The following is a 17,087-nucleotide window of genomic DNA, read 5'->3' as shown; positions in this document are numbered from 1 at the left end:
CAATATAAAATCACAGGTGTTAGGATGTCATTTTTATTAATCTCATTTGCAAAGAAAATACTCAAAACCTACCCCAAATTCCATGAAACCCTAACCCCTCCTGAACCCTATTCCAAACCCTGTTTCTACCATGTATCATGCTCTAACCCTAAGCACTACTACACACAGCAATTCATGTATAAAAACACAGCAAAATGAAAAAGAAACATTATAAAAAAAAAAAAACAAATAAAAAGTGATGACAAGGCATGCACTCAAAAAATTGTAAAAACAGTGAAATATTCCATTTTGCATAGCCTCAAAAAAAAAATAAAAAAAAAATAAAGAAAATGTCATCTTGTTGTATGATGTCAAGGACTTGAAAGCTGAATAAAGTCATGACAAAATTCATTTAAATGTACAGCTGCATAGTTATCAAAAGAAGCAGTCTTGCTGTGTTAGGGTTTTGTATTAGCATGGTTTTCATCCCCTTTCTCAAAACTCTGTTTTTCCCTACCTATTTCCCTATGTAAACCCCAATTCAATTGCTTGTCCCTTCAGTTAAACTCCCTAGGCAATTGAATGTCCCTCCCTATGATCAAAGCACACAGTCAAACCCTAATTCCCCATGGTAAAAGCATGATGAAGCTGCCACTGTCCTAAATGAATTGCTGTTACAAAAATTAGTTGGCAGTGATTATTAAAAGGGTTTCACTGTCCCCCCAAACCTAATTCCTAATATCCTCTCTTTTCCCTAATTCCCAAGTTATCAATTCCCTCTCCCTTCCATTGTAACATGATCACAGCAATCCCCTTCCCTTCTTCTTACAATCTAATACCCAAAATCCCTGTTTCATATTAGCATCAAATGGTCATTTCAAAATGTGGAAAAAACAGAGTATGCTCATGAAAGATATTTGAAGACAAAATATAAAAGCAGCAGCCTGTTAAATGTTTATGATTGATGCTACCCTATTCCCTTATACTTTCATTCCCTCCATGATGAAAATCTATATTGTCCTTTCCCTTGGTGATCATAAAACATATTTCCCTAATACAGTATTCATTTGCAAATGATGAAAGATGGAATGACATGTTTAGCATTATGTGATGTTTTCCTTCAGAATTCCCTGCTTATATATATATTTTTTCCCTTTCCTATATGTAAATTCCCTCCCCTAACATATCCCTCATGATGTTTCCCCTTGAAAACAGCATACTTCACAGCATTTTGCAGGCAGGGCAGCGGTCATTTTGACTTATTTATTCCACCTTGCTCAATAACACCATGTCAACCACTGAGACTAATGAGCAAGGTGATGACCGATCATCATCTACTGAGATTGAGATACAGCAGAGGCCTCGTAGGGGAGGCAAGGGTGGTCACCACAGGAGGGAAGAGCCCACATCATTGACAGAGTTGCAGGCTTGCCCATTGGCAGTGTCTTGTTTTCAGCATATGGCTTGTTTTCAGTTTTGTGAGAGGCTGTCACACATCCAGCATCACAGAGACTTGGCCCGGTTGTTTGTCCTCCATCTCCATGACAGGCAGGTCACCCTTGCAGGGGTGAATTTTGTGTTTTCTCCAGAGGCTATCACAGATGCTACCGGGATACCCAATGTGGGTGAGGTGTGGCCGAAGCGCAAGTGGGTGGACCTGGTATACTATGAGCCATATGTTAGGCCTGCCCATGTGCATCACTTGACAAGGAACTTTCCTATCAAGTTCCTCCGAGCAGAGTATATAGACACCATGAGACTCATTATGCACTACTTCACATGCGAGGGGAGATTCTCACGAGTATTTTCTTGTCATATCCGCATGATGATGCACTTCACCAGAGTGAGGATGATGAACATTTCGGCATTCTTATTTCATGACATTCAGAGGATAGCCACTACCTTTCGGAGACAGACTCCAGTACAGCAGCTCCGGAGTCTATGCCATCATGGTCTTATTCAGTTAATAGTTTCCCATCAGCTGAGCCAGCAGGGCATCCCTTGGGCGGATTTCATCTCCCGAGATGTTTTCACACAGCCACATTCAGGGCCTGAGGCAGTTCATGAGGAGGGAGGGCCATCACATCAGCCCGAGACCAGCATCCCGAGACACATGGCTTCTTCTCCTCGGGTCACATATCAGAGAGGTCACAGGACCTTATTTGCAGCAGCCCGACGAGTACTTTCTCTACAGCTAGTGGAAGAGGTCTCGTCTTCATCATCAGAGCAGCGAGTGTTATCTCCACACCAGGTGGAAGGGGCCTCGCTTTCTTCATCGGCACAGGCAGTACGAGAGGGCAAGCAGCCCATGGTTGAGGATGAGGCAGTTGGCGAGGCACATGATGATTTCACTAGTCGTGATGCTCATTCTCCTTCCTCTTCAGATTTCTATGAGCTCAAGGAAGAGAACCTTGTGTTGCAGCGGAAGCTTGAGATGGCTCAGTGGACTATCACTTATTTAGAGCAGCGGACCAAACAGCTGGAGACCGAGAAGGAGTTGGATGAGTTATGGAGGATGCGATTTGACCGAGTCATCAATCGCAGGAGGCCTGGGGACCCACTGCCCATGGATAGAGAGTTATTGCTCATCCGAGCAAATTGGCGCTTGGAGGGACTGTTAGACAAGGCAAACCGTGACAACAAGCTGCTCTGGAACATGAAGACACACTACTGGGCAAGATTACATGTTTGCAAGGCGAGAATGAAAATTCTCCAAAGAGAGCTGTCAGAGGCCCGGAAGAAGAAGAAAAGGACAAATCCACTCCGCATCTTGGCTGAGGCATCCCTCACTCATCATGGTACTGATCAGCCTTGATCTAGCATCAAAATCTGAAAATTTTGAGAATTTTGGAGCATTTTGCAAATTTTTGGTAAAATTACAGGTTTTGCCCACGGTTTGGTCTCACCCCGGGTGAGACCATTTTGAAGGGCTGCTCAGAATTTTGAAAACTTGGCATTTTTGGAAAGGGCATGCAAAAAGAAAAATTACCAGTACTTGGGGGCAGCCTAATTTTGAGTTTTGAGCCTCCAAAAGCTCAAAATACACCTTAAAAATGACTTTCTGCCCACTTTTTGAGTTGCAGAAAGTGACCTTGGGAGAAATGGTTTTTGAGGGGTCAAATCAACACCAAATCCAGAAATTCCACTTGGGATGGAAAGTAGACAGGCCAAGCTTTCCAATGAGCCATCTTGCACCTGATTTGGATCAGTGGAACCCACTCAAAAGTAGCTGCAAAGGGGCGCGACCAGAACTTCCAGGGGCGCGACCAAAACCTCCAGATTTGCCAATTTTTTACTAGTTCGGCCAGAAAAGCACTATTTTCACTTTGGTTGACTATTTGAGCATGTAAATGATGGATTATTGTGTAAATTTCATGGCATTAGATACTTTTACTCTTCTTTACCACTTCTAGAAGCTTCTTTGATGTAAATAGTGAATATTTAATGCATAGATAAGCTTCCTAAGTTTTAGAGGTAAGTTGTTGAGCTGGCCTATTATCTAGTGACTGATTTAGAATTAGTTGCAACAGCTCCTAGGAAGCTGAGCTCGACCCCTAGAGGTGGGGAAAGAGGTTTGACCTTCTATATTATGCCTTCTCTTTCTCATTTTGATGGTTGGACTCTAGAGGGAGAAGTGCTATTGTATTTTTGACTTGTATTTTCTGCAATTTGAGGAAAAGGAAGGCCAGGGTTTTGCAGACTTCATTGTGGATTCTTGTGGATTATTATGTTGATGGTGTGTCTCCTACTGTTATTGTAAGTGTGTTTATGTGTTCCATTTCTTGATCTCTTGCTGCTATTTAAACAAAAGAAGTGATAAAGTTTGAATTCATGCATGCCATGCTCAGCTTTCAATTTTGTTTAAAATTTATGTTTTCCACTGTCTAGAGAGGATTCGAATTCATTGTTTTCCCTCTTTAGCCTCTTTTCTTTCTTCCCTGATCATCTCTTTCAGTTAAAGGCATCAGCATAGACTCCTACCTTGCCCCAAAGACCCACCTGCAAAAACTGAGCTCAATCCCCGCACCTTAAATTGCACTCCCTCCAATTGCCACCAAAAACCCAAAAAATATTTAAATCAACCCCCCTTATCAATTTACTAGCCTAATATCTTTGATCCTAATTGGTCAGCTTATTATATTATAAGATCTATCAAATCTGACCCGAGAGAGCCTTCTCATACCTCGTAGGGCTAGCTACGAGGTGAAATGGTTTGATGTAGCCTTGAGAGTTTGTCTATCTCAGCCTAGGTGAATTCCAAGCGCTAACAGTTCCTAGGCTGGCAAATATGGCAATGGGATTCAAGTTGATATGGAGAATCTTAAAAGAGAAGGGGACATGGTGGACAGAGATCATCAAAAGGAAATATCTGAATGGGATCAACAGCAACATCCTCTCAGAAATAATCACTGATAGACAATGCACCCCTGTCTGGAAGTTAATCAAAAAAACACTTCCCCTCCTCAAGTTTCATATCTCCACAGTCCCAGGCAATGGCAAGCATATCAACGTGTGGAAGGACAGAATAATGGGTACTGAAGCAAAGGAAAACTCCATCAATCTCAGACCTCTACAACAGTGGATGACAGAAGCCAACCTTGAAACTCTGTTCGACATATCACTATGGGATCAAAACAGTTGGAAAGGATGGAAAACTTTGCAACTACCTACTGGTTTGGAGAATTTATGGAAAGACCTCAAGCTCTCTCTCTCAGGTTCAGCTCCCACTTCCAAAGAAAAAGAGGATAACTATGTTTGGGATCCAACCGGAGGCAGTTACACAGTGAAAGAAGGATACAAGGCACTCCAAAACTCAACAGCAAACAATAACTGGCATCTATACAAAGCAGCATGGAGAATTGAAAGCCTTCCTAAGATAAAATTTTTCAATTGGACCTTGCTTCATGGCAAAATCTTGACAGCAGAAAACCTTAGGAAGAAAGGAATTTATGGTCCATCTCTTTGTTACATGTGCAGGGAGGCGGAAGAAACCATCAACCACCTATTCATTGATTGCCCAGTTGCAAGATCCTGCTGGAAACTCATAGCCAGCCCTGTAATTATTGGAGCTCTACCCAATCAGATCTCCCTCCTTCAGAAAGGTTGGGGGAAAACCTTCCCTTACGCCACCAAGAACATGAATTTAGCTAAGAGGATATGGACCAGCATCCCTTCAAACCTCTGCTGGCAGTTATGGTTAGCCAGGAACGAATGCATTTTCAAAAACAAGAAACCTAACATCACTAGCATACTGGCTAAAACAACTGCTCTTATCGCTGAAACAATTGAAGCTAATGGGATTTCTCAGGCAGACCCGGATTACAAAGAGGATAGGGTAAAGGAATGGATAGGGAGATTCAAATGCAAAACAAGAACAAAAAACATAACAAGAATAGGAGCAGGACAGAATGATTGGAAACTCAGAGGGTCAAAGGAGGAAATCCACAGATGGATTCAAAACCAAAAGAGTTTCACGCTCTTCTTCGACGGGGCTTCGAAAAATAACCCAGGCAGAGCTGGAGCTGGGGGAATAATAAAAGACCCTCAAGGGAAAACAATAGTTATTTACGAGTGGGGTTTAGGCAGCATGACGAATAATAAGGCTGAGGCCTATAGCCTCCTGTTGGGGACCTCCATCGCCCTGAAGTTAGGCATTCAAAACCTCTTAGTCGTGGGAGACTCAGCGATCATCATAGCAGCAATGAACTCTGGAAAAGACTTCAGTCAAATTGCCTTAAACAGAATCAGAGGCAGAATAATGGATCAACTCAAGGGCATCAGCAAAGTGACTTACAAACATGTTTTAAGAAACAGCAATGGGGAAGCTGACGAGCAGGCAAACAAAGCCACGGGAAGACTCACGGGCCAGGTTAAAGAAAATAATGAAATATATGATAGGGATATTCCATAGTAAAGACGCCCTCCCTTTGCACCGGACAACAGGTCACCTCAGGCATTCGTATCAAAGCCGCTGGATCGAGATCACCCTATCTTCATCATTCCATATCCTCCTCGACTGTCAAAACAGGCGATTTGGGACAGTGCATCAGTCATCGAACTCGAGGAAGGCAGGCACGACGGGGATCCTTACAAAAACCAATCCAGACAAGATCTCAGGGAATGATCTCGCCCATGCTGGAGACAGGCCTCAAGGACAGGTAAAAAGCAACCACAAAGATCTCTCGGACTTCAAAAACAGATTCACCACTGCTCGACTCAAGCATGAGCGAGCCCTCTTCGTCCCTATAAAAGACAGCGACTCGTTCAGGACTCTCACAACTCATGGTAATCAGAGACAGAGGCGAAGGGTTCTCTACAGGCGGGTGCTTCAGTTAGAAGGATCATCTCAGGATCAAAAGGGCAGTTTCTTGCTCAAAGACAACACCGAGCTCCTCTCGGTTAGCAACCACGACTTCCAGTTTCTCAGAGACTCCAGCGCTCCTCTAAACCCCAGGCAACGTCTGAAGACGCTCAACTCGACTTGGAACGCAGCTGCTCAACCACTATCCTGGGTAAACGTTTTTTCCCAATACAGTGCTTTTATATATGCTAACAGTCTGGTGTTTGTCTCCAGTTTTGTTCTGAGGCCCTTGGCAAATAATCCAGTGAGCAAGCAGACCAGTGGGATCGCCCTCACGCCCACTGTCATTCCAGAAGTTCCTCGGGATACAGCTGATTTAGATTTCCACTTTAGAATGGCGGACCAGCACAACCAACCTGCTAATCAGCCTCAGGCCAGGAATACAATGGGAAGCATCTTCAACAATAAGGATTGCCACATGTGCAAAGCGCATGTAATCATGATAAATGCACTGAACAAGCAGGTTAAGGAGCTAACCGAGGATTATCATGCTGACAGAAACTCCAAGCGAAAAAAATTGGAGAAAAGGAAGAAAGAAATCGAAGATTTAAAGGACCGCTGCATACACATGGAAGCTGCCATAGATCATCTCCGCTCCCTCACCGAAAGCCAGCAGGCTGAAGCCTCAACTAGAGTAAGCAGGAGAGGTCCTCTCCCGGATGACTCTGTTACCCAGCACTCCCCTTGAATCTTATGCATTGTAAATTTCGTTGGTTAGGAGGATCATATGTCAGGCAATATAGCCGTTTATTTTTAGTTTTGTGGTTAATCTATAGAAGCTACGAGGACTATGGGTCTGCGAACCCAATTTTGAACCTCAGCTCCCGAAATCTCCCTCTTTTGTACCAGAACACTGGACTGTTGGTTTTATAATATATGAGTAGACGACATTGTTAAAAAAAAAAAAATGTTGTGATTCATGAATGGTTTTGATTTTAAACATCAAATGTATTTTCTAAAATTTTTAAAAATATTATTATATATATGGTTTTGATTTTAAACATCAAATGTATTTTCTAAAATTTTTAAAAATATTATTATATATTTTTGTACTTGCCGTATCCTCGCCGTATCCGGATCCTGGCTTTTCAAAAATCCAACGGATCCGTATCCGGATCCGTATCCGTATCCTGGTAACTTAGTTTGAGAATTGTATTCACACCTGGGTTCTTGTCATAGCTTACAGTAGCAAGCCCAAGTTCCTCTATTCTCATTTGTTGTACTTAGATTTACCCATATCAATATAATGGCTCAGAATTTTTGCTCATATTTCAAGTGATTAATGTGTCTTGTTGTCCATTTTTTAATTATATAGTTGTAGCTAGTTCTTTGCTTCTGTTATCTACTATATTTTCCATTTGTAATATTACAATGGTATCAAATGATCTTGGCCAGTTTTGGGGAAGCTAGCAAGATCATGGAGGTATTAGGCATGCATGTGCAGTGATTTGTGAATTTATAGACAATCCAATGACACAAAAGGGGAAGAGTCCACATGGGAGCATGGAGGTGCCGGTGAGGTAAAACCAACAGGTTCTAGAGGGGATGCAACAAATGATGGGAATGTTAATATGTAACCAGTAGGGAAGCCATGCACATGCACGCGCAGCTTAGCAAAACATTACCCAAGGCTAGCCTAGTCGACCTGCACCGTCCACTATCCTGTCCCTGTCCGTCGCCATTCCACTGGTCACCTCCCGACATCCCTCACACCGCACTGTATTCCATTGTGCCCCACGTCATTTCCCCGTGCTCCCCCACCGACATCTTCTACCCTCAACCTGCCTGTCGTGTTTCACAGCCCCGCGTTCACTGTAGGTCCGCTATTCAATTCCAACTGCACACGCCATCTCCAATCTGTCATTCTATCTGTTGTCAAAACATTGCCGCGTTGTCTCACAATTTGCCACATCTCATTCAATAGTAGTGACCCACACTCGTACACGTCGACAACCTCCTGTGGGCAGCCACTTGCCCTACGGCCAATTCAATTAAAAAAAAGTTATATTAATGTATGTAATTGTAATATTAATTATATTATTTATAACTATAAAATTAAAAAAATTATATATATATATATATATATATATATATATATTAGGTTCAAATTAAGGAAGGAAGCTTAAACTGGCGGACAAATATACACCCCCACAAACCCGTTCAATGTCGTCGATGACAATGACTGATTTCAGCAAAAAATTGATTGATCTTGAGAATAGAATTACTAGCCATTCTGATGATTTTAACCAAAAATTAGTCAATCTCGAGAATAAGGTTACCAGGCATTCCGACGATATCAAGAAGCTTCAAGGTATGACAAATCGAATAGAAAGATAGCTCGAGTAGAACCATATCAAATCCAAAATGAATCATAATCAGACAATGACAATATTGACCGCTATTTGTGACAAGATGAAAATTACACCCGAACAAATATTCCAGAATGATGAAGGTAATCAACAGCACAATTCACCAAATTCAACAGATTCTCATGGAAAAATCGAGTCTCCAAAAAAATCATCCACGCACCATCAAGAAAATAGTAACGCGAATTTTCAAAATAAGCATATCTGGAATCCATTCACCAATCAATACCCTTTTTTCACTCCACCGTTAGCAACGTATCAACGAAGAGAAAAAATTGAGCTACCCAAGTTCGACAGTAACGAAAAATGCAGCATTGCGTGGCTCAATAAAGCAAAAGAATATTTCGAGATTTACGATATTGACAATGATGACGAAAAGATTAGGCACACTTCCATGAAAATGGAAGGTGAAGCATATAAGTGGTATATGTGGTGGAAGAAGACGACACTCATTATCAGTTGGAGAAAATTTAAGGATGTGTTCTTTAAAAGGTTCCAAGGTGTCAAGGAATAAGAGTTCTTTTCAACACTCATCAAATTGCGACAAAAAGGAGATGTGGATGAATACACTCGAGAATGGGAGACCTTAGCAACACGAGTACCTGGGTTATCAAAATCTCGTCTAATCCAATCATACATCTCCAGACTTAAAACCCATCTACGAGTAGAACTTGAGCTTCATGACATTACGTTGATAGAAGTAGCAAGACAAAAAGCAAAAGCTGCTGAAAAGAAATTTGAAAAGATATTGTGGTCAGAGCCAAAAGAAGTATATTCGAGACAAAGATTTCCCCTGTCTGCGAACACTAATAATACAAAATATGTTCCACCACATCTTCATGAAGGAGAAAAATCTAACGTGGAAATGCAAAGGATGAAAGAGGGCAAGTGAAAACGCTGTGGCGAAAAGTGGGACCCTAAACATAGGTGTGCTAAAGGAAAAGAGACAAAGAACCTATATAATTGTGAAGCAACTAATGATTCAAACAGTGATGAATCAAACATAGAAGGAATAGAAGATGCCCCAGAATTCTCTCCAGAACTAGATGACGAAAGCATTTTGCAAGTGTCATTATCAGCTATGATAGGTATATCACAACCCCAGACTTTAAAATTAAAAGGACATACCAAGAAGAACAACATAATGGTTCTCATTGACACCGGTAGCACCCACAATTTTTTAGACTCAATTATGGCAAAGAGACTCAACATTTTCACATTTCCCATGCCCAACATGAAGGTGATGGTAGCCGACTGTAAGAAGATTAAAAGGCTAGGGAAATGCCATAAGGTCAAATTGTAGATTCAAGACTTTAATTTAGAATCTTCGTTCTACATTGTACCATCAGGAGGAGTAGATGTGGTCTTAGGTATGCAATGGCTACAAACCCTGGGCAGAAGGGGAGTAATATGTACGGACGAGGGGGTGGGACCACGCAACCAAAATCGGGGTTTCCCATGTAATACCATCCCTAAACCCTAAGGGCCTGTAAAAGAGATCCCACGGGACTAGGGTCCAAGGTTAACATCCAAAGGGGTCTAGGGGGCAAGAGATCAGACCTAGCCCATTATTTCCGTTGAATCCCCCCATTAATCCATACCCAAAAGTGTCCATGATAAGCAAACTACAATACTCAATTACCAAGTGACAAGGTATACATTTAGGTTCGGGAGGCCCACCTTCAAACATACGATCATAGGAGATGAGTGAGGAACCACATGGTTGGCTCAGGTGGCAGAGAAATGGCACAACGAGCTAGTTGGTGACTGCAAGGGGTTGTTGGCTCCCAGTTGAGGACCATCTTGGAGAAAAAATTTCTCGTAGGGATATCACCCACAAAATGGTGGGTAACAATTACCTCAGAAAATTTCGGCCTCTTCCATAGAAAATAGACCTTTCACACATGTGAACTGTAGTAGTCAAAGATTCGGTCAACGAGTGGAATATTCTTCTTGTTTTGACTTGTCTTCTCTCTCCTTTGACTTGGCTTATTCTTCTCCTTTGCTAGGTTCAGTGTATTGGGTGAACATGCTCCAAAGGGGTCGAACTTGTCTCTTATATATAGTTGTCCAAGAGGGTAGAATAGGTGCCACTTGGAGAGCTAGGCCGACTTGTCCAAGGAGGCAGACATGGTCATCTTGTGGACTTATGACTTATAATAAAAATTCAAATTATCTTTCTTTACAATGTCCAAATGGGAGATGACAAATAAATATTCTTTTGACTCAAAAATAAATTCTTTTTGACTCTAGCATGAAGAACATGCTTGACAAATTAAAATATATATATATATATATATAGAAAATCGAACCTAGTTATATCTTCAACACTAGCTAAGAGTGAGTGTTGAATTTTGTAGCCATAGTCGGTCTTCATAATTTTTATTTTAGCCCTTGAAATATATGATGAAAATGTAAGCCATGTTCTTCATGTCATTTTATTTGATTAGCCCTTGAAAGGATTAATGTAAGACATGTTCTTCATGTCAGTTTCAAAAGAGAAAATTTCGAATTTTGAATTTTGAATTTTTGGCTCCAAACTTGTCAAGTCGGCCCAATGAAGAGACACCCTTTTGGAAAGAAAAAATGTTATATATATATGGAGAGAGAGAGAACTTGACATCCTCCACAAGGCATCATTCGACCTCACACAAGACAACAGATATTTTGGGCATCTTAACGAAGAAGAAGGATGAAGTAGGACGAAAAAGGACGAATTCATCACTAGCATTTCTTTCTCTTTCCTTGACTTCGCATGTGTGACTTTCTGAGCATATTTTGGGCAACAAGTCGAACTTCTAGATCGCAGTTTCTGGGCAAGGCCGAAATTTTGGGCAAATTATTCTAAGCAGCAGGGCCGAGTTTCTAGGCATACTCTGGGAGGCTGAAATTTAGATTAGTCAGAACAAAGAGGGCCAAAGTTGTTGGGCACAAGAGTGACTTGACAAGAGGGTTGTTTGACCAGGTTTGACCATAGCATGGTTGGTCAGTTTGGCCATCATAGTTGACTAGCAGTGTTAGGTGTTTCTCTTGTTGACTAAATAATTTCTCTAAGGAAAAAGTGGTTAGGTTTTTGCCCCAAGTGGGTTTTCCCAAGGTAAATCTTGTGTTCTCTTTGTGCATTGTGATCTCTATTGTCCTTGCGCATTTATGGTTGAACTTCTAAAGTATAATTACTAAATGATAAACTGGAATTGCTAAAAGAAGATGTACATCATTAGAAGTAATTATCAGTATTTCAGAAATTAGTGCTTGTACCTTTTAAATTTGAAAAATAAACACTATTAACCACTCCTACATAGGGAGGTAACACCATTACATGACTAAGGCCACAATTTTGGAAGAGAAGCCTTGTATGAATTGTTAGTTTGGCCATTTCTTTCAAGCTTGGTTCAGTCAGATGCAATAATGATTAAATGTACCTAATGGTAAAAGTTGCAACACTGGATATTATGTGTAATTGATAGGTGGTTCCGTCTATAAGTTTGGACAACTTAACTACGGTCCAGGTACTCCAAAGGGGCCTATTGAAACTATCCATGGGCACCCTCAACACCCACAACTTTCCTGCACTACGACCTACATAATTTACTTTTATGGGATGATGCACTTGGACCAACATCCCCCCAGTTGGTTTACCATTGATCAAAGAGGCAGGCAATTGATCCTGAGCCCAGATGAGGATGGTCTCATACCGTGAGACAGGGAGGGTTGGCACCATCTTGAGAGCCTGCGACATTGGAGCAGAGTTAGGTATATTGACCACAGGGAGACCCATGAGACCCATTTTGTGCCCCAAACCCAAAACTGGGGTCCACAAGATGTTTATGACAGAGATCTAGGGGCCAACCCCTAGACCATGATTTTAGAGAGCTTCTAATTTGCTAAGGCACCTATTCCCTTAATGCTTTCCCTAAGCGAGCCTACACTAGCATCACATCAACATTTCGCTTGCACATATGGAGGTTTATTTAATTTGTCAAAGGCTACTAGTTCGGCTTGTGACCTAGCACATTGTTTTTATGTTTAGAGGGGTTTGTAAGCTAAATAAGCATTCATATGCCTCATATAAATTAGAAACATGTCACTGTGATCTCTCATCATCACACCTCTTGAGATTTTCGGCATAGCTAGCTGAATTCAGGCTTGTTCTCTTATGGAAGATTTGGATGTTCTGGATGCATTTTGATATTTGGAGTTAATATTGGTTATCTTTGGAGTTATTTTTTGGTCTAATGGATGAAAATTTTGCATGTTATCTTGTAAGTTGCACCTAATTGTTGAATATTTATTTCTCTATATCTAATGTATCAAATAATTGATTCTAGGTTATGCTAAATAAGCCCCTAATTTGTTGAAGATTAATTGAATTGCTATCTATATAAATATTGCATGCATTACTCATACATAACATGTAATGAATTGTCCTAGTAGTGAGTTCATAGAAGCTCTCCCATGAAAACCCATTTTTCCATTGTATAGGTAATTTCTTGAAATCTTGTTGCTAGGGCATCAAATTTCGACCTCCTTGGAAACACTATTGGCTGATATATCTCATCCTAAAAGTAATGTGATCACACATTACTTTTATCCATAAAATTTTATCTTGCTAACTTCGGCCTCTTTAGGGCTAGGTGAGCACCTAGGGCTTCGTGTGAATTCGTAGGGAGAGAAAATTTGGAGGATTAGAGAACCTAAACATGAAGGGGATATCATTTGCCACAAAATCTATCATTATGGTGGGCATCCACTTCAATCTTATCCATAAATTTTCTTTCCCTGGTTGTTTGCCCTATGGTCAAATCCTAGGCTAGTCTTGCCTCAACTTGGGGGCTTGTTGAGGGTTTCATGAGCCTTGCCTTTGTCACATCATCTTACAAGAAACTCTCTCTTTGGCCTTGACCTTTGAATACTCCAACACATCAAAATCATCAAACCCTGAGTCTTGTGCCTTTTCTTGTACGACTCTCCCTTCAGAAAACAAATTGTTTATTTGTGAAGCCTTGAACCTAAATTGCACTTTCCTTCTTGAGATCCTACTTAGGTCACCCTATTCATCAAGATTAGAATACCAATCTTAGGTGACCTCTCTCATACAGGACTCCTCCCATTGGTGAAAGTCCATAAAGAGTAGAGGATTTTGGTTGTGGTAACGTTGGGCCATTAGCCCATTGTTGGCACTTGGTTTAGCTATAGCCTTATAGGGTCTCCTCTCCAAGGCCTGCTAGATTTTGTGACAACATGCCCTACTAGAGCACTTATATTTTTGAACTTACACTATTATATTATCTATTATGTTTAGAAATATAGTTATTTGTAGACCATCAAGCTTAGACTATAAGAGCCAAAGAGGCAGTGGGAGTTCTACATCCATTATTTGCTTGAGTTTTCTTGTCTTTCATCCCATTCTTTTCATCTGAGTGAGTTTCAGAGAGCACATTAATCAATGACAGTTAGAGGTCACTCTCATGCTGTTCATGTGATTCGACCATTGGACTTCATAACAAGAGGTATTTTGGAAGTGGTTTGACACCCACTGAAGTGCTTTGAAGTTGAAGCCAATATCTCCAAACTTGCAGCTTTGGAATAAATGTACCAGGTTATTTGGTGGCTAAATCTCATTTATTGATTTGTTTAATTTCTTTCACATGAACTTTCTGAATCAACTGACAATGGGAATCAACCCACTATAGATTTTCTACACCATCACACACAGTATTCAAGGCACTAAGGTCACAAATAGAATTTCCAGTGACTAGTTTCACTGTTTTTGGATATCTTACATGCGGATTTGCACTTTTCATGCACACATTTGAGGTGCTCCACAGCATATTTGCACATAAGTCAAGGTTATTTAGAATATACAATGTTGATTTTTGGTAGCATCAGATGTGCTCTAGCCTTGAAATTTGGAGGAGATTAAGGCACATGAGATCTCCAAGACCCAGAAATCATTTTGAGAAATTCCATCCGGATGAGGAGTTATTAAAATAATTAATATTTTTAATGAGTTGTTAAGTCTAAACTTAGGAAAACAAAAATATTAATGGGTATTAATAAAGATAAGGATGAGAAGCCTCTAAGAGACGAGGATCAAGTCTGTTTCAATCTTAGCTGTTGATTAGGGACTTAATCTAGGTCGTTGATTTATCAATAGGAAAAGTATAAGAGAAGACTTGAGGGTCATTTGGAAAGGCACCGGTAGATACTCAGTATCGTAAGGAAGTTCGATTCTCAAGGACGAGGAGATCGATTTCAGAGGGAGTTGCAAGGTGGAGGAAGAGGAGGGCTTCAACAGCAGGCAATGATCAACGAGGAGGTGACGCAGGGTCAGGGAAGACAACACAAAAAGAGAGACGCAGTCCAGAGGAGAGACGCAGGGCCTACGCAAGGTGACGCAGAGGGACGCAGAGCCACTCAGAGCCACGCTGGGTCAATCAGAGTAACGCAGGGGTGAAGCAGAAGTGGAAGCAGGGTCTTCAAATTGTCAGATAGTCTTAGAGGGAAAGTCTCAGGGGTTTTCATTCAGTTTCTCTATAAAATCATTCCTTGTAAAAGCAATTGTTGTTGAAGATTAATAAAGCCCTCATCTGCTGCACCGGTTTTCCCGTATTGGGTTTTTCCGAGGACAATTGTCCAAAAATAACTGTGTCTATGTGATTAATTCTTGTGCATGTATTCTTTTCTCTGGATAATTGAGTGATAACTGCAGTAGAATTTATTTTAATATTTGCTGAAGGAATTTCGTAAATAACTTAATGAGAATAATAAGTAGGTGAAATAAATCAGTTGCTGCAGTGATAGAATTTCAGTTTAGAAATTTTCACATACAATTGTAAATCTGCATTGTACTTGCTGTCCCAAATTAGATTCAAGGTCTGATATTTAATTTACAGAAAGTTTTTCCCCAGATCTTCAGTGGTTTTTGACAAAAAAGATTCAGTTGTTATCTTCAAATTTTATAGGGACTCACCCCAGATGTTAGCATGCAGTAACGCAAAGTGCTGAGACACTGTACAAGGTGACGGTCTGCTGTCTCTGGTTAACTTTGGAACTCTTCCAGTTTCAAGCATTATCAAAATATGTCAACAATAATCATACATGTCTAAGAAAGTTTCTTCTATAACATTTATGGACTACTTACAAAAAATATCACACTTGAAACACAAACCAGATATAAAAATAAGATGTGTGTACAGTTAATTCACAGCAACGTTGCCTTTCAGAAAATGAAATATACCATGGTGGCAATATTACATCCCCGACAATGTCTCCTCTCTGTCGTGTTCCAAATTTCAAGTTATCCCTGCACAAATGAAGTATTAACAAATTCTCCAAACCAGCCATCTCTCTCTCTCATATATATATATATATAGAGAGAGAGAGAGAGAGAGAATAGCAGACAATAGATTACCTATAACTTTCAGTCCCTAGACAAATAAAAAAAACATGGCATAACTACATATATCTTTAGAGCAAAAGTAAACTTGTAATTTCAGATCCATGAATTCAATAATTTCATAAATATCTATAATCTAAGAGTATAAATCTGAACAGCCGTAAATTTTCCAGAATGACCTCTAAAGCACACACTACTTTCATTATTCTTGAAGGAATTAGGCACTACGAAACATGATCTCGGTAATTATCTGTAGAATAATTGATTGCATCGACTCATAAATATACAGACACTCAATTTGACATAAAATAGCATTTTCTAAATTCTATGCATTGAGATAATGTTTTGCAATGGAGGTACTGAACTGCAACATAATTTAATATCCAATGCACTCCATGACTCGTGAATTACCGTATATAAATGCTTAGGATTTGTCATGTCGTTTGTTTGTTACAAGCATAACTAATTCATTACTTTTAAGTTTTAAGTAATACCTAATAAAGATGGAGCATTCTTCCCTCTATCACTATTTTCAAATTCTCTAACATGATGCTTCCTTATCTTATTTAGTGCTAATTATCTTATCTTATCTTAATATGTCAGACTCTTATCTGCTCATTGATATTTGTATTTCTGGCGAGAAAAGACTGTTTATGTTGGTGCTATTGTCATATATCAGCAGTCATTGTGGGACATTTTCCTAGAGATTCTGAACTTGTTTAGGCACTCTGCCCTGTTGTGATGTTGGTCAGAGAAATTGTGTCTAGTCATGTAAGGATGAAAATAGTAGCCAGTGTTATTTTTGTAAGCTAAGATTATTTGAGATGTTTATATTTTATTATGTCTGCTGTCTGTAGCTGAACCTTATGTCCTGCTGAATTTTCTACTGAGTCGGATACTGCCTATTGTAATAGTCAATGAATACCCATTTCTGTCATAAAAGATATTATCATATATGCTAGGCAGATTTGAGGGAAAGGTT

At 40.1% G+C, this 17,087-nt stretch overlaps 1 protein-coding gene across 4 annotated transcripts in view; it reads right to left on the bottom strand.

Moving 5' to 3' along the window:
- The window catches only part of LOC149250946 (uncharacterized), a 528,543-nt gene that overhangs the window by 235,042 nt on the left and 276,414 nt on the right, over nucleotides 1-17,087 (bottom strand). For all 4 annotated transcript variants that reach the window (XR_016266851.1, XM_089459290.1, XM_089459289.1 and 1 more), the window contains exon 12: nucleotides 15,947-16,012. Coding sequence is in view for 3 of the 4 variants with exons in the window: in XM_089459290.1 (XP_089315416.1) it covers nucleotides 15,947-16,012 (66 nt within the window). In the remaining variant the exon portion in view is untranslated. The remainder of the gene's footprint in view (nucleotides 1-15,946; nucleotides 16,013-17,087) is intronic.

Source organism: Pinus tabuliformis, chromosome 7 (genome assembly GCF_031772625.1).
Source record: "Pinus tabuliformis cultivar Carrire ecotype Pingquan chromosome 7, CPIR1, whole genome shotgun sequence".
Classification (NCBI taxonomy): domain Eukaryota; kingdom Viridiplantae; phylum Streptophyta; class Pinopsida; order Pinales; family Pinaceae; genus Pinus; species Pinus tabuliformis.
This window is presented reverse-complemented; position numbering and strand designations above follow the sequence as displayed.